Genomic DNA, 21,242 nt, shown 5'->3' with positions numbered 1-21,242 from the left:
CTTCTAGGAATATTTTGGTGGATAAACCCAGCGATCAATCTTCGAGATGGTCCTCTGAAAGCAACTACCCACCCCAGGTAAAATAATTCTTATCTGTTCTTTTGGATTGGTCTTTTTGTGTCATCCCTTTCCTTGCATTGATTCTTGAGATACTTCATCTGTCTTGGTGCTGGGATCTGGGCCGGAATTGAATTTGAGCAAATGTGATGTGTTGCACTTTGGGAGGTTGAATGTAAGTGGAAAATACACAATTAATAGTAACACACTTAATAGCATTTGATATATAAAAGGCTCTAGGGGTCAAAGTCTATATCATCCTGAAAGTTGCAACACAAGTTGATAAAGTGATGAAGAGGGCATATGGTATGCTTGCCTTCATTGATAGGGGCACTGAGTATAAAAGGCCTGTCCCACGAGCATGCGACCTGCATGCGGCAAGCGCGACCAAACCGGAAGCGGGGGCCGCGCGAAGGTCGAGTGAGTGACGTGAAGTCCGCGGGAAGTTCGCGCATGACGTTTTGCGTCAAGACACTGCGCACGCCCGTCGAGGCGGCTGCGGGCCGGCAGGCCGTTGCCGCGTGGAATTTTTGAACATGGTAAGTTTTTCGGAGCCCCGCGCGATGTCGGGACCATCTCCGCACAACTCCATACGGCTCCGGTGATCGAAGTGGGACCGGCCCCGAGAGGCCTTACCGCTCAAGCGACCACGTTAGGTCGCGCTTACCGCATGAAGTCGCATTTTCGTGGGACAGGCCCTTACGAGTCAGGCAGTCATGATGCAGCTTTATAGGACTTTGGTTAGGCTGCATTTGGAGTATTGTGTGCAGTTCTGGTGCCCCGTTACAGGAAGGATGTGGAGGCTTTGAAAAGAGTGGGGAGCTGATTTACTTGAATGATTCCTGGATTAAGAGGTATTAACTACAGAGAGAGGTTGAACAAATTTGGGAAAGAAGGAACAGCAGATGCTATCTTGAACAGATTAGAATTGTTTTCTCTGGAACTCCAGAGAACGGCATTGGAGCATATAAAATTATGACGAGCAAGATAAGGTGGACAATCAGAACTATTTCGGGATGTTAAATTTAATTGATAAATATTACATTTTAGAGAAAATCCTTGAATGATATAAACTAAAAAAATGGATTTTCAGCTGCCAGTAGAATGTTGAATTCTTTGCTTGTTAGCTATAATGCAGAGAATGTATTAATAGAATATTTTAAGTGGCAGAAAAATATTTTTCTGGACAATTTGTATATTTATTTTTGCTTTTCTGTGCTTAGTACTTTTCCTTAAAGACCAGTTGGCAATTGTTTTACATTTTTTTCGCATCTTGTATTGGACAATTTAATTTGCTGTCACTAAAAATCAATATGTGCATACTGAAAAAAAGTGTTGATGGTATCATTCTGAATGTAGTCATAGAATGATACAGTGTGGAAACAGGCCCATCGGTCCAACTTGCCCACACGGCCCGACATGTCCCATCGAACCTTGTTCTACTTGCCTGCATTTGGCCCATATCCATCTAAACCTTAATAGTTTATTTAAATTCTGTTTGTTCTTTGCTTAAGATGTGTGAGGACAGATGAAATGTGTAGGAAGGAACTGCAGATACTGGTTTAAACCGAAGATAGACATAAAAAGCTGGATTAACTCAGCGGGACAGGCTGAATAATGAATAATGAATGATGAATAGTCAGCATTTTCAGTTTAAACAATTCATGTCCAATTGTCATTAAAAAGGGAAAAGTGGAGATACTGTGTGTACAGTTTACTTTATATTGATCATATAGTGGAAATTACCTTGAATGCAGGGCTACTGTATTCATTTAAAATCCTATTTTCTTGGTGATAATTACAGCAAGTGATGCTTCCATTTTCTATCTGCCTGCTCCCATTGCATACTGTTGCAAAGCTGCTAGCAGTTCAGTAAATTAACAGCAAACTTGGTCCTCAAAACATGCTGGATTGTAATAATCTTTCTAAGGGCAAATTCTGAGAAGGCGAATGTCTTTGTGAAACTATGCACATAACTCGTGGCTAGTCAGTACAAGATGTTTTACAAGTCAGTGAAGGTGTGGGAGGCCATTTGCAGGGTTTTATCCCTGTACTCACATTCGTCTGAGAAAGTTTAATCATTGCGTTTGGTTGGCGGCGCGACTCACCCGTTGCAGCGGCCCCTACAGCCTGTCTGTCTTTTTTTTATTTTTTGTCTAGTTAAATGTAGTGTTGGTGTTTTTTAATACTGGTTTTAAATGTGTATAGGGGGGGGGAGGGGGAAACTGTTAAAAATTTCTTCCCTGTCTGGGAGACCCGACCTTTTCCCTGTCGGGTCTCCGTTGTCGTTGGGGCCTAGCACCGTGGAGCGGCCTCCAACCTGAACGATCCGGGGCTCAGGAGACTGCGGAGCTGCGGACTACTCACCATCGTGGGGCAGGCTCCAGCAACGCAGCCACAGGTCCGGTGGACTGGGACATCGGGAGCTCACGGATCCGGGGGGAGAGACCGCTTCCCGGAGCTCCCGCAACGCGACTTCTCCAGCCCGTGTCGCGGGGTTGGAACGACCTGGAGCGGGGCCGTACATCGCCCGGCACGGCTTCATGGCCGTGGGACATTACAGCGCCCGCCGGGGGCTCCAACTTCGAGATTTCTAGACCGGGAGCCGGGCCGTATATCGCCCGGCACGGCCTAAAATGGCCGTGGGACTTATCATCGCCCGCCTGGGTCTTCGTCATCGGGAGAGACATGGAGAATAGGGGAGAGAAAAGACTTTGCCTTCCATCACAGTAGGTCCACTGTGATGGATGTTTGTGTGAACTAAATTGTGTGTATGTCTAGGAATTGTCTTTGTTTGTATGGCTGTGGAAACAGAATTTCGTTTGAGCCTCACTGAGGCTCAAATGACAATAAATTGTATTGCATTGTATTGTTTGTCTGAGCTTTGCAGTTTATAGCTTGAGCCTCATCTTAGCCATTCATTCCAGGCAAATATATGAACTTATCAAATTGATACGTATTGCTTTACATCATTGCATTAATGCTATCATGTTTAAGACAGTGCAGGCCCATCAATTAACATTAAGTGCTACTTGTTGCACTCTGACATTGTACTATCACTGATTTAAATGAGGTCAGCATCATATTCTTGTTAACTTGACCTCTACAGACCTGCTCACAGTATAGGTGCATTGCCATTGATTTCTGTGCACCTTCGTTTTTGGAAACCTGTCCCAAACATTGACAGTGTGATACTTGGTAATTTGAGTTGCATCTACCTCATTAAGAAATTATTGTGTTATATCCAAGAAAGTTCGTATTGCCATTGGGTTTATTTTGCTATCATTTTAATGGTTTCTGTTATTGGGAGTAGTTTTCCATTTGTTCTCAGAGTGATCTTTTTCCCTGTCTGAATGTTTTGTAGTTCCTAAAACAAATGGGCCTTTTCTCTTAATAAGCTTGACTTGTATTTTCAATGATGTTGTGCTAGTGCTCTTGAATATTATTACTCTCTTTGAATTGCTTTGTACTATTTTCCTGCAGTACTTGATTCTGAAACTTGAGAGGCCAGCAATAGTCCAGAGCATCACCTTTGGAAAATATGAGAAGACTCATGTTTGCAACCTGAAGAAGTTCAAAGTTTATGGGGGAATGAGCGAAGAGAACATGACTGAACTGCTGTCAAGGTGAGTGAGTAATAATGGCTGTTGATCGACATTGTCTTGGTTGTTAGCTTCCATCTGGAACCTTGACAAGGTTATGCTGGAGGTTTTGCATTCCACTTGATGGATCTGTCGATGGTTTGATTATGATCTGAAAGCCAAATTGAAGATTTTGCATCTTGGTTCCAGAATAAAAATTCATCTGAGTGCCATTACTTCCTAATTTAAAATTATTTTTGATATCTCTATGGCTAGCTTCTGATTTAGTATCACAACAATTTCTACAGTGCTGTCACCCTGCTTCACAACATCCAGATTATATTAGCGTATCTAATACCAGCTTTTTTTGTTATCTTCGTATTTAAATTTGAATGTGGAAAACAGTGATCAATGTTTGACTCGGGTGATATTTTGAAAGTTGGATCGAGATTAATTGAGCAACATTTAGCTATTTGAGATTTAATGTCTGATCAGCTAAGGCTGTGAATTGCACAAAATTCAGTGTTGATAAAATGTTTACTTCATAATAATAGACATCTTCATGGGTACAATTTTACTTGTGCAAATCAAAGCTATTCGCTTTTATACATGTCCAAGAATGAAATTGGTTGTTGTTTTCATGGGAAGGAAAGACGTTTAGAATAGGTTTAACAGCAAACTAATTTAAATTCTGTACAGAAAAGTGAACCCAAATGTACTTCATCTGTCTAGCTAGCAATGCCTAATGAGGAAAAATTTAAGTTGCAATAATTAGGGTATAGATGTGAAACACTATGGCAACAGTTATGGTGTTACCGTACAAGCTTCCAATTGCTATTCAGTGAGGAAATAAGATTAATCTCGAAGACACTGACGGACAGTAGAAAGAATGTCAGAAACGACAGGCAGGAAGAGTAGTAAAAACGAGTCTGAAAATTAGCATAGTAACAGAAAACTGGAATCTATTAACAACTAGACCAAGTGCAGACCCGTTGGGTCTGTTCCCCCAACGTGCGGTTGTGGAGGGGGAGGCGGCATGCAGTGTCACACACACTAACTATCTCCCCCCCCCCCCCCGCACTCACGCTAATTACCCCCCTTGATATTATATTAATATCATTAATTTGCTTCTTTTACCCCATAACCACCCTATCTACTGACGCATAGCCCCCAACTTGCAGTCACATCTAGAGAGGGGGGGGGGGGGGGTAGAGAGTGAGGGCAGATCGAGAAGGGGCAGAGACAGAGAGAGAGAGAGACAGAAACACAGAGAGAGGGGCAAGAGGGAGAGGGGGGTGGAGAGGAGGAAGGGTGGGTGAGGGGGGAAAGGTGGGGGAGGAGAGAGAGGGTGAAAGTGAGGGGGAGAGAGAGGGGGGTGCTGGGAGGGTGGGGAGCTGGGAGGAGGAGGGAGGGTGGAGGGAAGAGGGTAGGGGGTGTGGAGGGTAGGGGGTTTAGGGGAGGGGGTTTAGGGGAGGGAGGGAGGGTGGGGGAGGGGATGGAGGGGAGAGAGACGGGGAGAGAGAGAGGGGGGAGGAGAGAGGGGGAGGAGAGAGGGGGGAGGGGGTAGGGGGTGCGGGGAGGGGGTTTAGGGGAGGGAGGGAATGGAGAGGAGAGAGGGGGGGGGAGGGGTAGGGGGAGAGGGGGGAGCAGGGAGGGTGGAGGGAAGGGGGTAGGGGTGTGTGGAGGGGAGGGGGGTTTAGGGGAGGGACGGTGGGGGAGGGGATGAGGGGAGGAGGGGGAGAAAAAGAGGGGAGAGGAGAGGGGGGGGAGAGGAGAGGGGGGGGATGGGGGGGAGAGGAGAGGGAGAGGAGAGGAGGGGGGAAGAGGAGAGGGGGGGAGAGAGGAGAGGAGAGGGGGGGAGTGGAGGAGAGGGGGGGGAGAGGTGAGGAGAGGGGGGGGGAGAGGAGAGGAGAGGGGGGAGAGGAGAGGGGGGGGGGATGGGGAGAGAGGAAAAGAGACGGGGGAGAGAGAGAGGGATAGGGAGAGAGAGAGGGAGAGAGAGAGGTGGGGAGAGAGAGGAACCCAAACCCTCCAAACAACCATTTGCAGGCAGTGCTTTTTTATTTCAAACTAACCATATATTATTTTCAAACCACATTAAGGGTACTTACTCACAGGTGTGAAGAAATGTGTTCAGTGTCATTCAGAGCTCAGAGTGCCCTCCATGTTGCAGAGTGATTGAGGCACAGCACTTCCTGGTTTTATAGTCCCTCCCCCTCCCACCAGCAGGGGCAGCAGAGAGAATGGGGAATTGTGTAAAAACATTAATATCTCTGTCATTTTTCATCGACGGGAAAAATCCTCGGCACACATGCGGCGGAGGGGGGGCTCTGAGCGAGGTGGCCAAAAATGACGGCCGTAGGTGGCGGCGTTCTCTCGGAAATCGTAGCACAGAAGGCCAAAAGCGGTCAAGAACAGACTTTTAGTAATATAGATGGCAACAGTGATTAAAGAACATAGCAATGGTAAAGATACGCACTATGGCGCAGCGGTAGAGTTGCTGGCTTGCAGTGCCAGGGATCCGGGTACGATACTGACTACGGGTGCTGTCTGTACGGAGTTTGTACGTTCTCTCCATGACGACATGGGTTTTCTCCGGGTACTAATGTTTCCTCCCACATTCGTTTTTGGAATGTAAGGGTTGTAAGTTAATTGGGTTCAGTAAAGTTGTGAATTGACCCTAATGTGTAGGATAGTGTTGGCGTGTGGGGATCGCTGGTTGGTGCGGACTCGGTTGGCTGAACGGCCTGCTCCCGCGCTGTATCTCTAAACAAAACTAAAGATACAAGAGAAAATGTCATCAATCAGGTCATATAATGTAGATTATAAAATGTAACAATGTAGCATGGATGAGCGGTGAACAGTAGGAAAACCACTTGGTCTGAATAAATACCTTGTGAGAAAATCATTTAAGTTGGCAAGTAAGTAAAAATAAATTGAATACATAAAAACCTACATAACTATTTAAAAAACAACATTTCAGGTGTGGGAAAGGACACTGGAATAGGTTAATGAGAAAATCGTTCCGGAAGAGATGGAACTCCAGCAAGCCAAATGACTGCATTGTATTTTGATTTCCTTCTCAATGTAGAGTTCCGAGTTATTGTTGTTCAAAAATAGTCAAAAGTATTTAATGTTAAAAAATTATTACTCCACACAATAATTTGTATTTTGTAGAATGTCATGTCCCTAGCCTTCTGCCATTTGTGCATGTAAATAGATAATTGCTCTCAATGTATGTGAATAGGTTTAAGATATAGGAAACTGTAATTATCTAAATATTTAATCTTATCTCTTTGATTATTGCAATTAAAGCAATTTCTTCTCTATTCATCCATTGAAGGATAATATGGAATAATAGATTTAATAAAACTTTGACAAACTGTAACAAAGACACTCTTTCAACGACTATTAAAATACACAAAATTCTGGAATAATTCAGCGGGTCAGGCAACATCCCTGGAAAACATGGATAGGTGACGTTTCGGGTTGGGACTCTTGCTGAAGAAGTTCATACGTTCATAAGTGATAGGACCAGAATTGGGCTATTCGGCCCACCAAGTCCACTTCGCCATTTAATCATAGCTGATCTATCTCTTCCCCCTAACCCCATTCTCCTGGCTTCTCCCGAAACCCCTAACACGCATACTAATCAAGAAGAAGGGTCACGACCCAAAACATCACCAATCCATGTTCTCCAGGGATGCTGCCCGACCCGCTGAGTTACTGAATTCCATTTTGCATCTTTCCTTGGTAACCAGCATCTTCAGTTCCTAGTTTCTACCTTCAATCAGTATATTGTCTTCCCACTCTTTAAGACTATTAGCTTAATAAATCAGATGAGTGGGACATGCCATGCCGATGGGAAGAATTTTTCACCAGCATGTCTTCTTAGAACTCCAGTTTCTACCATCTGGGGTCATGTTTGAACCCTGCATCTTATGCAAGCCATTTGATTTGTGTATGAAAAAATGGGCTGCATTGTGGAATATGATCATTTGTGTTTGCAGTGAAGTGAAGTCATAGACTTGTACAGTGCGGAAACAGACCCTTCGGTCCAACTTGCCCAGGCTGACCAACATGCCCCGCCGTTTAGCCTATTTTCTGCTAAACCTATTCTATCCTAGTCATGCCAATAAACTAGTCTGTTTTGGCATGAGAACAGAAAGAAACTGCAAATAGAGCAAAATCAAACCAAATTGCTCTAAAACAAGGCAAAAATTCAAATGCTGTTAATATGTGAGAAACATCACCTATAAGGGCCTTGGTAGCCTTGGGATGCAATGTTGGCATCTTGGTTGTAATTTGAGGGTTTTGGAACAGTTGTTAGGGAAAAAAATACTTTCTGCTGGCAGATGAAGTGGAAACCTCGGGGCACAGATTTAAGATTGGCAAAATTCCCAGATGGAAAATGAATTTTGTTTGTTTTCTATGCAGCAAGATTTGCCACTATGTACTGCCTAAAACGGTGGCGTCTTTACTAATACTGTCTTTTTAAAGGGGAACCAGATATGTACTTGGAAACAATCTATTTGCAGGCTAGAGGGTAATGAAGGGGTAAATTGGTATGATTTGCTGGTTCTTTCAAAGTGCCAGCATGTTGGCATATTTGGCCAAATTTTCTCTTTCTATAACATGTGCTTGTATGTTTTCATGGTTACACTGTTTAAGCAAAGTTAATCAAGATGTAATTTAATGAGCCAAGATCTTAAAGTGTGTTGGGTAAATATTGGGCTGGGTAGATATTAAGACTTTAGAGAAGTACTTGACGACTTGCATGTTGGCTGAGGCTGTAAAAAAGAGACAAAGTTGATCTGGGACAGTGAATCCAAAATCTGACAACTTTCAGCTGCAGCTTAGTTACAAGGAGTTAGGCAAAATATATATGTATATTGACCTGCAATGATCTTCATGAACTGGAAATAAACAATTAGTTGGCTTCTTAGTGTTATCTTAAAATAGTTCCAAGATGGCGCCTAACCCAAGCGACTATTTGCGTGCTAGCCACAGAAGCAGATCTCATATTACAATCGCTCCACACTCTTAAATCTCCATTCCTGCAGCAACACTTCTTACTTTAACTATGATACGCTGTAAATGGCTCAGTTGTAATTATCTGGCAACTGAAGCTTCCCAGAATGGCTGGAAGACCAAGATTTTCCCTGTCGAAGTGGGATGCAAGGGATTTGTTGCTACACCTATGACCAGGCTATTAAAGACACTGGGGGTGAGGGGTCTCTCCCTCCATTAAGCAATCAAATGATTATCAAATTCTGCAGAAAAAAGCAGCAATTGGATTTGGATCAAAAGGAGAGACAACAATTGGGCTGCAAGATGAAGACAGGAGGGTATGGAATTGAGGGGGGTGTAACTGGGACGCCAGGTATCACCGTTGAGCCCTCTGGAGTTGTTGTGGGCTTATCAATGAAACGTTAAAGAAGGGGGGTGCCCACCTGATGACGTACCTCCCTACCTTTCACCACTACAATCCCACTGCAAATAGCAAGAGTGTCGACTTATTACAGGGATTGAAACATCAAGTAATTAGCTCTACTAATGTTTTGTCATTTGTTGACCGGTTAGCCTGCCACAAAAGCTTTTCCCTGTATTTCTGTACACTAAACTAAAGTGAACTGAATCTGTGATTTGGATTAAGATCCTTGTTCTTTCACCACTTGTGGACAGTGATATCAAGTAGAGAAACTTTTTTTTGACGACACAACATGCTTGCAATGGCCATTTGCATTGTCATTATTGTTTCATTTTCAGTCTGGAGGTCATTCCATTGACATGTGCTCCCGTTTCTAATTCACAGTGGCTTAAAGAATGATTACAACAAGGAGACTTTCACGTTGAAGCACAAAATTGATGATCAGATGTTCCCCTGTCGTTTCATTAAAATAGGTAAGATTTCTGAATGATTTGTTTTAATGGTCCTCGTAAGCTATTCAGTAGAGCAAGTGCATGTGTTTTTTGGCTGGTGATTCAGCAAGGAAATGGTTGAAGACTTGCCATTTAAATGGAACATGTCAGAATGTTACAATTGAAGGTGATAATGGATCAGTGGACAATGTATCTGAGTACTTTGATTCCTAGGAAGTTGTTCACACGCCCTTAATGAATTTTGCTGTATATGTTTCTGATTCTACTTCTTGCTTATGGTGTGCACAGCCTAAAGTTGTAAGTCAACTTGTTTTATTTGATTTCCGCAAAGACCGCTCCCTCCGCAACTCCCTCGTCAATTCTTCCCTTCCCTCCCGCACCACCCCCTCCCCGGGCACTTTCCGTTGCAACCGCAAGAAATGCAACACCTGTCCCTTCACCTCCCCCCTCGACTCCATTCAAGGTCCCAAGCAGTCGTTCCAGGTGCAACAAAGGTTCACCTGTATCTCCTCCAACCTCATCTACTGCATCCGCTGCTCTAGATGTCAGCTTATTTACATCGGTGAGACCAAGCGTAGGTTGGGCGACCGTTTCGCCGAACACCTCCGCTCAGTCCCCAATAACCTACCTGACCTCCCGGTGGCACAGCACTTCAACTCCCCCTCCCATTCCCAATCCGACCTCTGTCCTGGGTCTCCTCCATTGCCAGAGTGAGCAACAGCGGAAATTGGAGGAACAGCACCTCATATTCCGTCTGGGGTCCTTGCGTCCTTATGGCATCAACATTGAATTCCCCCAATTTGGCTAGCCTGTGCTGTCTCCTCCCCTTCCTTCACCCTCTAGCTGTCTCCTCCCACCCTCCCATCCGCCCGCCCTCGGGCTCCTCCTCCTCCTCCCTTTTTCCTTCTTTCTTTCCCCACCCCCCATCAGTCTGAAGAAGGGTTTCGGCCCGAAACGTCGCCTATTTCCTTCGCTCCATAGATGCTGCTGCACCCGCTGAGTTTCCCCAGCAATTTTGTGTACCTCCTGTTTTATTTGATCTATTTGTTTGTGCACATCGGGTTGATTGCATTAGTCGAAACAGGGTGGACCACGTGAAGGTTGCAATCTCCCACCCCCATATTTCTGATTGCATCATGACTTCACTCATAATGAGAGAATGGTCGACTGGGCTTGTATTCACTGGAATTTAGAAGGATGAGAGCGGATCTTATGGAAACATATAAAATTATTAAAGGATTGTACAGGGTAGATGCAGGAAAAATGTTCCTGATGTTGGGGGAGTCCAGAACCAGGGGTCACAGTAGGCCATTTAGGACTGAGATGAGGAAAAACTTCTTCACCCAGAGAGTTGTGAATCTGGAATTCTCTATCCTCACAGAAGGCAGGTGGCCAATTCACTGGATGTTTTCAAAAGAGTTAAATTTAGCTCTTAGGGCTAAAGGAATCATGGGATATGGGGAAAAAGCAGGAACGGGATACTGATTTTAGATGATCGGCCCATGATCATATTGAATGGTGGTGCTGGCTCGAAGAGCCGAATGGCCCACTCCTGCATCTATGTTTCTATGAAAGATTTTTAGCCCAAATGTAGTCTTCAGATGGGAGGTCTCTCCTTGCACCAAACTTGCCAATCGGTGATACTAATATACCTGTGAAATAAGAACTTCATCTTGTTCATTTGCTCCTGGGCTATATTTTACAGGGAAAGTTTATAATTTAATTGCTATCTTGAATGTTTAATGTTTCAATTTTCATACTAAAATTTAGGCTCTTTCATAGTATATTGAATTCTATGCATGTTGTAATTTGAGAATTTGGCTTTGGGCTTATGTAATTTTGATTATTGCATTAGATTCCAGGCAGAGCACTCCTAATATAATACATTAAGGTTAGTCAATTTAAGCTACTTGTTCAAACCAGCGAATAAGTCTGCAAGTTTGGATGAATGGTAACCATGAGCTAAAAGTGACTGGGAAGAGAAGTCAGCTGTAGTAGAAATTATAATGGAAGAAGAGCATTTAAAACTGAAAACTAGACAGTTGGCACAGGTTCTAAAAAGGAAGTAACAAATTTTCTGTAGAAAAAACAGGAGTAATGAATGCTCATCCCCTATAATTGAGTAAGGTCTTATCATTGTATGCATTTGAAACAAAGAACTGCAGATGTTGGTTAATATGCATAAGAACAAAGTGCTGAAGCAACTCAGCGGGTCAGGCAGGATCTCTGGAGAACATGGATATGTAACGCCAGGATCCTTCTTCAGACTGATTCAGTCTGCTGAGTTACTCCAGCACTTGGTATAATTTCACCTTAAAGCTAGGCTCCGATGCTGCTGGTTTGCACCAGTGAACCCTTCGCCAGCTGTTGACCGTACTGTTGATGCGACTGTTGTTGCGGCTCGGAAGTCAGAGCTGCAAGAGGCCAATGGTGGCATCAGCGGGTCCATCTGCTATAATCGATATTTGTTATAAGGGGTCCGTTAAAGCAAGACTTTACTGTATATTAAGCCTGAAGAAGGTTCAAGACCCGAAACGTCACCTATTCATGTTCCCCAGTGGTGCTACCTAACCTGCTGAGTTACTCTCGCACTTTCTGGCCTTAATATATTGGGCTCATGTTGCGCTTATGTTAATTTTCTAGAGAAGCGGTGGATTGCTGTAATTGATGTAGATGAGGTGGAGCTAAATGGCAGTAATTGTAGATTGGGTGAGGTATGGATACATCTAGGCGTGAGGTGGCACATTTTTGGTGGGAAGAGGAGGCTGCAAACTCTTGAGAAAATTAAATGTATGAAATGCAGCAATTAGGGGCCAGGAATACAGAAATATAGATCATTAACATTAACAACACTAATTGATAAGGCAATGCATAGAAATTGATTTCTGGAATGAATTAATCAAAAAGGAACAAGTATTTTAAACCGCGTCGATCCTTGATTAAAGCTTGGAAAACTCTTTTGGTTTTAATGTGTGTATATTATGATGGGTGTCGAAGCATTGAATAGCCTGCTGAAGAAAATTTACCGGAATGATACCTGATCCTCGTGTTACGAATGATTAAACAGATGGATTCACTTTTCAGATCAATACAATGATAAAGTTTGTGGCAATAAAGGCAAAATCTTGATCTGGTTGAGAAATTTTGCTGAAAGACACGATGGAGAGGACCGCAGTGGTGTACAATATGCAATCTATGGGCCTCAATCGGCCTATGCGATAGTTAACGCTGGACTTGGTGATATTTATAGAAAATTTGTCAAATGTATAATTTATGAAAATCTCAGTTAATTACACTTTTAAGTTGTGATCATCCATCATTCAATAAATGAATAAACACTTTTAAGCCTGAATAATTAGAATAGCATTTTCTGTCCGAATCCAGAACTTGATTACTCAACATTACTACTGTACTTGATGTTGGACGTGACCTTGTGTAATGCTGACAGGTGAAGCAAAACTAATGCAATTTCATTTTTAAGTCCCTGTTAAATTGGCTGATGGATCATAGCATTAGGTGGTTGTTTCCAGTCATTCATTTGCGGTAATGACCTGTTTTCATTATGTAGACTTTAAGTTAAAAATGGCACGAAGGACATTCTAAGGTTGATTTTTGCAGGATTATTTTACAAATAAAAAAAATAACAGCAGCAGTAGGTTGTCAATATAGGCCTTGGCATGGGAATTTCAGGTAATTAAAATGTATTTCAATCTCTAAATTTTGATTGCCCTACTTCCTGTATGTGGTACGTTCCACATTGAATGTTGTATTGTTTTCTTATATTACCTCTGTACTATTAAAATCAACTGCTTCCTTTCATTTATCCCACCCCCACCCCCACCATCTTTTTAACTTTATCATTGGAAAGAAGAAATTCCAATTGGTGATTTCAATGGTTACAATATAGTGAGAGATGTTGTGCATCATCTTTTGTCATTATACCTTTAATTCTGACCTTCCACAATATCTTTTTAAAACAAAAACAAGGTGAGATTCATTGCTTGTAATACCTCACTTGGGGTAGAGCATCACCTCGGTGAGAACTTCAAACTTTTGGTTTGGAAAGCATGCCCTTACACCATGGAGTTATTTGCTTGAAGCACAGTCAAACCTGCAATAGTAAAGCTTCAGTGCTCATAACCCAGAATTGCTATTTTTAAATTGATCAATGGAGAAAGAGTGTATCAATATATGATGAGTATCAAAATATTAATATCTTCAAAGAAGTAATACCAGGACAGAAATATGGGCAAATTACGCAAGGAAGATTTTATTTTTCATTTAGACATATTTATTGGAATCAATTGTTGCTCAGTGAATGACTGTGAAGCTTGCATTGTGGCTGACAGATTGCATTGTGTGGCACCCATGGCAGGTTAACTTGCTGTTTTCATTTTTGTGAAGACTTGTCTGATACCACGGGTGCAATTCTCTCTGAATTCTATTGTTCTATTCTGTTAATTGGTGAAGACTTAATGTAGTTTTGTAGATAGGTCCTGAAGTATTTTACAAGGCTCCAAGAATTCGTGTTTTAGAGATTAACCAGTTGGAGCATTGAGTATAAAAGTTACATGTTGAAGCTGTATGAAACATTTTGGTTAGGCATATTTTGTGCAGTTTTGGTTGTTGCATAAAATGAAGGTTGGGAAGCTTCTGGGAGGGTGCAGGAGGTCTTTTCAGATTTGAGAATATATTAGTTTTTAAGTGAGGTTGGACAGACTTTAATCGTTTTCTCTCGAGCATTGGAGCCTGAGGAGCAACCTGATTGAAGCATATCAAGTTATGAGAGGCTCAGACAGGGTAGATCGTCTTTTACTCAAAGTAGAAATATCAAATACTAGAGGGCATAGATTTTAGGTGAGATGTGGAATGTTTAAAGAAGATTTGTGAGGAAAGTTTCTTGAACAGAGAGTTGCTGGTGCCTGGAATGTCCTTTCAGGGAAAGTGATGGGAGCAGATTACAACAGCAAAGTTCATGAAGCATTTAGACAAGCACTTGGAACAGGCAGGAAATGGAAGGATATAAACCACGTACAGGCAAATGGGATTAATTTAAACTTGCAACGTGAGATATCGTGGCCTGAAGGGCCTGTTCCTGTGTTCTATGTTCTACAATTGCTACTGCTCATTTATAATTTCAACATTCAAATTTAAAATTGCTTCCTGATTTGATTAACCCTCATTAATAAACAAAGTTGCTTTTATTGTCCTGGTCAGTCATTAGTGAACACAGCATTATCTGCTTGAGAAATGGTTTCAATTAATTAGGTTCTTCTGAGCCAAGACGATGAATGTAAATAACGTGCTTTGATATAGACAAAAATATTGAATGAACAGAGTGCATTGCGTTTAGTCTTTTGTTTCTGAAACAAAATTAGCACCACCTCCAAATGTATGTTTTAAAAGTTCATAAGACGATATTAGGTTAATAATAAACACCGATTTATTGTACTCAGAAATGCCAGAAATCTTTTTACCTATTTTTAGTCTGACTGAAGAAATTTATTAATGTGCTTTATCTGCTATAAAGGTGCCTATTTAGAAATGTCTTTCTTCATAATGTGTGACTTCATAATGTAGAATTGGATTTGAACAGATGAAAATGAGGTGAATACTCATTAATGTATGTACTGTTGGCAAAAAACGATCTATATATTTGATGGTTTTTAATGCAAGTAAAACTTAATGTTTACTATTCTTTCCTAACTTTTATTGAACTACATATTTGTTTATTTTCCTTCTGTGCACTCTGCTGAATCCTATGTTTCGTTACTGCAAAATGTGTCTCAATGATTTGAATCAATATATTTGCCTCTTATTATTAACTACTCACTTATTTAATACAAATTATTAAATAAGTGAGTAAATGATGGGCAAATTTGTTATTTTAAGGTTATGTAAAACTACAACATATGGGCTTAAAACCTTTTTCCATTTTTGTCTTTACAGTTCCATTAATGTCTTGGGGTCCCAGCTTTAACTTCAGCATCTGGTATGTTGAAGTACATGGAATAGATGAACCAGATATTGTACAACCTTGCCTTAACTGGTACAGCAAGGTAGGAATAATCTATCTTGTTATATGTAAGACGTTCTCCCTCTTTCAAAGAAATTAAATTAAAATAAACTCACGTGTTTTGATTGAATTGTTTTAATAATTAGAATGAATTCACTGATGATTAGTTAATCTTCATGCCTCATGAATGATGTGTAGGTAGTGAGAGGAATTGGTTCTAAAGCTTATTAAAAACTGGAAAAATATCGATGCATATTTTAAGGTTATGCAAGAAGGAGTTTGATAAATACCTTTGTTCTGTAACAAGTCAAAAAAAAAGAAAAAAGTCAATTTGAATCCCGTTCTTAAGTTTCTGAAAGTCATTTTGAAGCAGAAAGCAAATGTTAGTGAATTATTGTAACCCATCTTGTCTAACTGATATTTTCTAGTTGGAATAGAAACATAGAAACCTAGAAAATAGGTGCAGGAGTAGGCCATTCGGCCCTTCGAGCCTGCACTGCCATTCAATATAATCATGACTGATCATCCAACTCAGTATCCCGTACCTGCCTTCTCTCCATACCCCCTGATCCCCTTAGCCACAAGGGCCACATCTAACTCCCTCTTAAATATAGCCATTGAACTGGCCTCAACTACCTTCTGTGGCAGAGAATTCCACAGATTCACCACTCTCTGTGTGAACAATGTTTTTCTTATCTCGGTCCTAAAAGACTTCCCCCTTATCCTTAAACTGTGACCCCTTGTTCTGGACTTCCCCAACATCGGGAACAATCTACCTGAGCTGGGCAATATTTTTTGACACATTGCCAATAGATGTGAGGCAATGTTTATTAAAACTTCTCAATTAAATTGCAGATAAATAATATTATTTGGGGATTTTTTTTTTTGGATTTTCTCATGATCAAAATCCTTGGTCTCCCAAGTGGAACTCTAAAAATTATGATGCTTTCACACTTCTACTAGGTCTCAAATTATGACAAACCAATGGACTGTGGTGAATATTGACAGACAAAGGCTAACTGATTACTATTTTGCTGAAACAAACTAGTGTTCATATTTCATATTTCATAACTTTTGTTCCCATTACTGGACACCTAGTATTTCATGGCATAAAAATGTTCTTCACTGTTTGCTTATGTTCCAGTAGTACCGTGAACAAGAAGCCATTAGGCTATGCTTGAAACACTTCCGCCAGCACAACTACACTGAGGCCTTTGAGTCACTGCAGAAGAAAACTAAGATTGCATTGGAGCACCCAATGTTAACTGAACTGCATGACAAGTTGGTTCTGAAAGGCGATTTTGATGCTTGTGAAGGACTGATTGAGAAAGCTGTCAGTGGTGAGTGTAATTTTCCTGATGCTTTCTTGTGTGTAATGAAGTGAGAAAGAGCCATTGGTAATGATACCTGTATCCATAAATAAATGTATCCATAAATAACATGGGCTTGGAGTCCATGGTAATAACTACCAAGGTGAGAGTATTTTCCCACGGGCAACATGATCATAGTTTCCAAAATAAGACAAGCCTGGGATTTTATTTATGCAATGGGAAGGAAATAATCAAAGGCCAGAGTCGCCCCAGTCACTCCCACTTCTTCCCTCTTCCATCAGGGACTGGGTACAGAAGTTTGAAAACTCGTATCTCCCAGATTTAGGGACAGTTTCTTCCCAGTTGTTTTCTGACAGCATAGCAGCACCTCCGAACCTGCGTCAAAATACAGCCATTTATATTCCACTTGGAAGTGTCATCTTTCATGCATGAGTTTTATCCCAAACCAAATGTCACTTGCTTTCCAACAAATTCCTGAGGAGTTATGCAATAATCTTGAAATTAAGACCCAAAAAATTATTGCTCCAACATGTTACAGTAAATAAACTACGATTTACAAAATGGCTCGGGTGATTTTTTTTTAAAAATTCTGATGGATTGGGAATACATGAATAATCTGAGGCCCACTTGTTAATGGTATTGGAAAAAATAATGCGACAGTAACATTTCAAAAAGGCTACTTCATCTACTACATTTAGCTTTCAATACCCGAGCAGATGCCAGTGGGCCAAGTGTACATCTGGTTTTACCAATGTAGATAGAGGTGATCATATTAGATTGGAAGTAGTGCCTGGGTAAAAAGGGGACTGGTTGGTGGAGACTGAAGAGCAGATTAAGGAATTGCAAAGGGAACAGGGTGTCTAGTGATGGAATCTCATATGGTGGTGGAAATTGTCAATGCGGGGGCTGGTGGGCTGGAAATGAGGACCGGGGAACTAGATCATTCCACTGTACTGTACAGGATAAAAAGATGGAAGCAGTGCAGGAAATAGCGGAGATGTGGTCACCAACTCTGTAAACCATATTGAAGGGGACTTTGCAACTTAAACTAAACCGTTTTCTCTTTCTGTATTATTTTCAACATCGAGGAACATCTTTGTTTAGGTCTTGAGTCAATTCTTTTCTGGATGCAAAAGAGGTAAAAGTGCTCATAGTGATCAGCAGTAAAAATATTTTTTGGAGACCTTAATCTACTAACGTGTCTTCTGTCTTCCCAAAGAGTGCCTTTTACAATTTTGAAACTAAACTTCAGATCATTCTCAGTCTGTGACCGTCACAGGTTGTTTGAACCCATTTTGTATGACAAAAGTGATCTCATTGTTTTCACCAGACGGTTGAAGTTCGAACGCAAAAAAAAAAAATGATGAGTGGGCAAAGACTATATTAAAGAAATAGGCAAGTAACATTTTGTAGCAGCATCCCAAAAATGTTTCCTTTTAATTGCAGATGGTTTGTTTAATCAGTACATTAGTCAACAAGAATACAAGCCCCGGTGGACACAGATCATCCCTCAAAGCAACAAAGGTATGGAATATGTGGAATGTGATAATGTTGATTTTATAGACTTTCTATTTTGTTAAGATTAATTGGGTTGGTTTGAAAGTGTCCCCCTCCCCAACCTCATCGTCCCCCCTGTTGTATTTAATGAAGTTTGTGTCCAAACTTTTCTGAAAGATATTTATAGTCTGTTCATCAAACAGCATGTAGGTGCGAAGAAGTTCAAGCATGTAAGGAAACATCATTTTACCTTGGGGGACAGTAAGTCTTGTGCATGTCTAAGACTCCCATGTAGTGGAGCGCTTAATTTTACCATTATCATTGCTGTACAAAGGTTCAGTGTTCCAGGTGAAACGGAGGGAGATTGTTATTCTGCATGAATATTTGAGGAGCATCTTATATTATTTATGGAATTATTCTAGAGACTAGGGTAAAGTGCTGTTATGCACAAAATCGGAAGGATCCCTTAATGTATCTTATCCCTCATCCCATTTTGGTGAGGCTTCATGAAGTGATAGATGCAGTTGCTTTTGATGTAGGGAAACGTGGCAGGTATTTTTCATAGTTCATATTCAGCAGTAAAATAGCTTCTGTTTCGATGATATTAGCTGGATTTTAAAATCTGGTCTAACTCCATGTTCAGTTGCGCATATTGGAGGAACAGCACCTGATATTTCGCTGAGGCAGCTTACACCCCAGCGGAAGAATATTGACCTCTAACTTCAAGTAACCCATGCGTTCCCTCTCTCCATCCCTCCCCCTTCCGTGTGCTCCGACCATCCTGACTGTCTCCTTGATTACATTTTTATCTCTGTATGCTTCGTTATCACCTTCTCCTAGCTAAGAATGATCCATCCATTGTACATTTTCCTTGGCCCTCGTCTCCTTCGATGTCTTGCTTTCACACTTTGCCCTTCTTTATCTCAGTGTCTCCCTCTCCCCTAACTCTCAGTCTGAAGAAGGGTCTCGACCCGAAACGTCACCCATTCCTTCTATCCAGAGATACTACCAGTCTCGCTGAGTTACTCCAGCATTTTGTGTTTAGCCATGTTTGGTTAGATCTTGTCTTAAAACATCCGTAGAAAGGACAAACAAGTTATCTTGCATTTCACGAAAATATAATTTTGGAAACAATAGTATAAGCTTCAGTAATTTTCAGTATCTTTACATTGCAATCAAGTAAGGCAGACAGTTTATTCACACTGTTCACTTTTTGTTTCGTACAAATTACTGACAAATGCATTGGCCAATGTTAAAATCTGTTGGAAGAGATGCCAAACATATAACCTGGTGTCTGTGGAAGGAGCTTCACCTCGTGATAAAAAATTACAACATTGAGTCTGCAGAGGTTGGGTCAAACTGTTTCTTTCTTGGTTGGAGTACATTTCCACAAAAGCCCACCTCCTGCATTTTTTCTTTGGAACGATCACACTTGAGTTCTGTTTTTAACTTTAAAATATTTTTAAATAGTTTAAATAATTCACAGTGTTGCCCATTATGTATTGCAGAATTGGAAAGCTCTGCTCTAAATTCACAATATTCACTTTTAAATTTGTTTTGAATTTACACATGACATGAGAACTCACAGTGCTCAAAGATTGAAGTGATTTATTAATGCATGTTCATGGTGTTACCTTAAAACAACAGAGCAGTGAACTTCTCTGCTTGATTATCTGTCTGCCTTACTTTGATTACAATATAATAATAATAATAATAATAATATATATTTTATTGTCATTGCACGTCAGTGCAACGAGATTTAGTGTGCAGCTCCACTGATGTACAAGAAGGTAAATAAATACAATACATAAATAAGCAAGCTGAATTGATTGACGTGACCATCTGAGGGAGACTGTCCAAAGGGAGGGGGGGGCACTCATTAGGGCCGGTTCAGAGCCGCTATAGCTCTTGGGATAAAACTGTTCCTGAGTCTAGAGGTTCGGGCGTAGAAGGCCTTGTAACGTCTGCCGGAGGGAAGTAGTTAAAATAGACCGTGGCAGGGGTGTGATGAGTCCTTATGGATGCTGAGGGCCTTCCTGAGGCACCGCGTGTGGTAGATGCCCTCCAAGGCTGGTAGCTCTGTCCCGATGATCCGCTGCGCTCTGTTGACGACGCGCTGAAGAGCTCTCCTCTCCGCCTCCGTGCAGCTGAGATACCACACAGAGATGCCATACGTTAGTATGCTCTCTGTGATGCAGCGGTAGAACGTTGTCAGCAGCTGTTGGGGCAGACCAGTCTTTTTTAATGTCCTCAGGAAGAACAGTCGTTGCTGTGCCATCTTGACCAGCGCGGCGGTGTTTGTGGACCATGTGAGGTCTTCTGAAATGTGAGTGCCCAGAAACTTAAAGCTGGACACTCTCTCCACACTTTCCCCGTAAATGGAGATTGGGGCGTATTCTCCAGAATGGGACCTCCTGAAGTCAATAATCAGCTCCTTGGTCTTGGAGGTGTTTAGTGCCAAGTTGTTATTGGCGCACCAGTCCGCCAGGTTCTGCACCTCCGCTCTGTAGTTTGTTTCATCACCGTTGGTGATCAGCCCAATCACTGTTGTGTCGTCTGCAAACTTCACGATGGTGTTGGTGTCGAATGCAGGGACACAGTCGTGAGTGAAGAGGGAGTAGAGCATGGGGCTTAGCAATGTAAAGATACTGAAAATTACTGAAGCAATTGAGTAGCGATCCATTCAAATTAACATACAAAGTGATTTCAGGTAAGTTTTTTTTTTAAAGGTCCAATAATACATGGAGGATCGCAATTTTGAAGAATAAATTTACTGCTTCTATTCCCTCGTAAATGTGATTTAAACACAATAAAGTGGGAAAGGAAAAGGATTTTTTTTTGGAGGGGGGGGGGGGCGGGTGATTTCCATTCAGTGGT

General features: G+C 41.5%; 1 protein-coding gene across 2 annotated transcripts in view; it reads left to right on the top strand.

The window, feature by feature from the left end:
• mkln1 (muskelin 1) overlaps positions 1 to 21,242 on the top strand; it is a 97,121-nt gene that overhangs the window by 18,740 nt on the left and 57,139 nt on the right. For both annotated transcript variants that reach the window (XM_033040104.1, XM_033040103.1), the window contains exons 2-7: positions 8 to 77; positions 3,541 to 3,683; positions 9,454 to 9,542; positions 15,471 to 15,580; positions 16,685 to 16,877; positions 18,315 to 18,392. In XM_033040104.1, the coding sequence (XP_032895995.1) occupies positions 8 to 77; positions 3,541 to 3,683; positions 9,454 to 9,542; positions 15,471 to 15,580; positions 16,685 to 16,877; positions 18,315 to 18,392 (683 nt within the window). The remainder of the gene's footprint in view (positions 1 to 7; positions 78 to 3,540; positions 3,684 to 9,453; positions 9,543 to 15,470; positions 15,581 to 16,684; positions 16,878 to 18,314; positions 18,393 to 21,242) is intronic.

The sequence above is a fragment of the Amblyraja radiata genome, chromosome 21 (assembly GCF_010909765.2).
Source record: "Amblyraja radiata isolate CabotCenter1 chromosome 21, sAmbRad1.1.pri, whole genome shotgun sequence".
Lineage (NCBI taxonomy): Eukaryota > Metazoa > Chordata > Chondrichthyes > Rajiformes > Rajidae > Amblyraja > Amblyraja radiata.
Note: the sequence above shows the minus strand (reverse complement) of the source record. Positions and strands in the feature narration are given on the sequence as shown.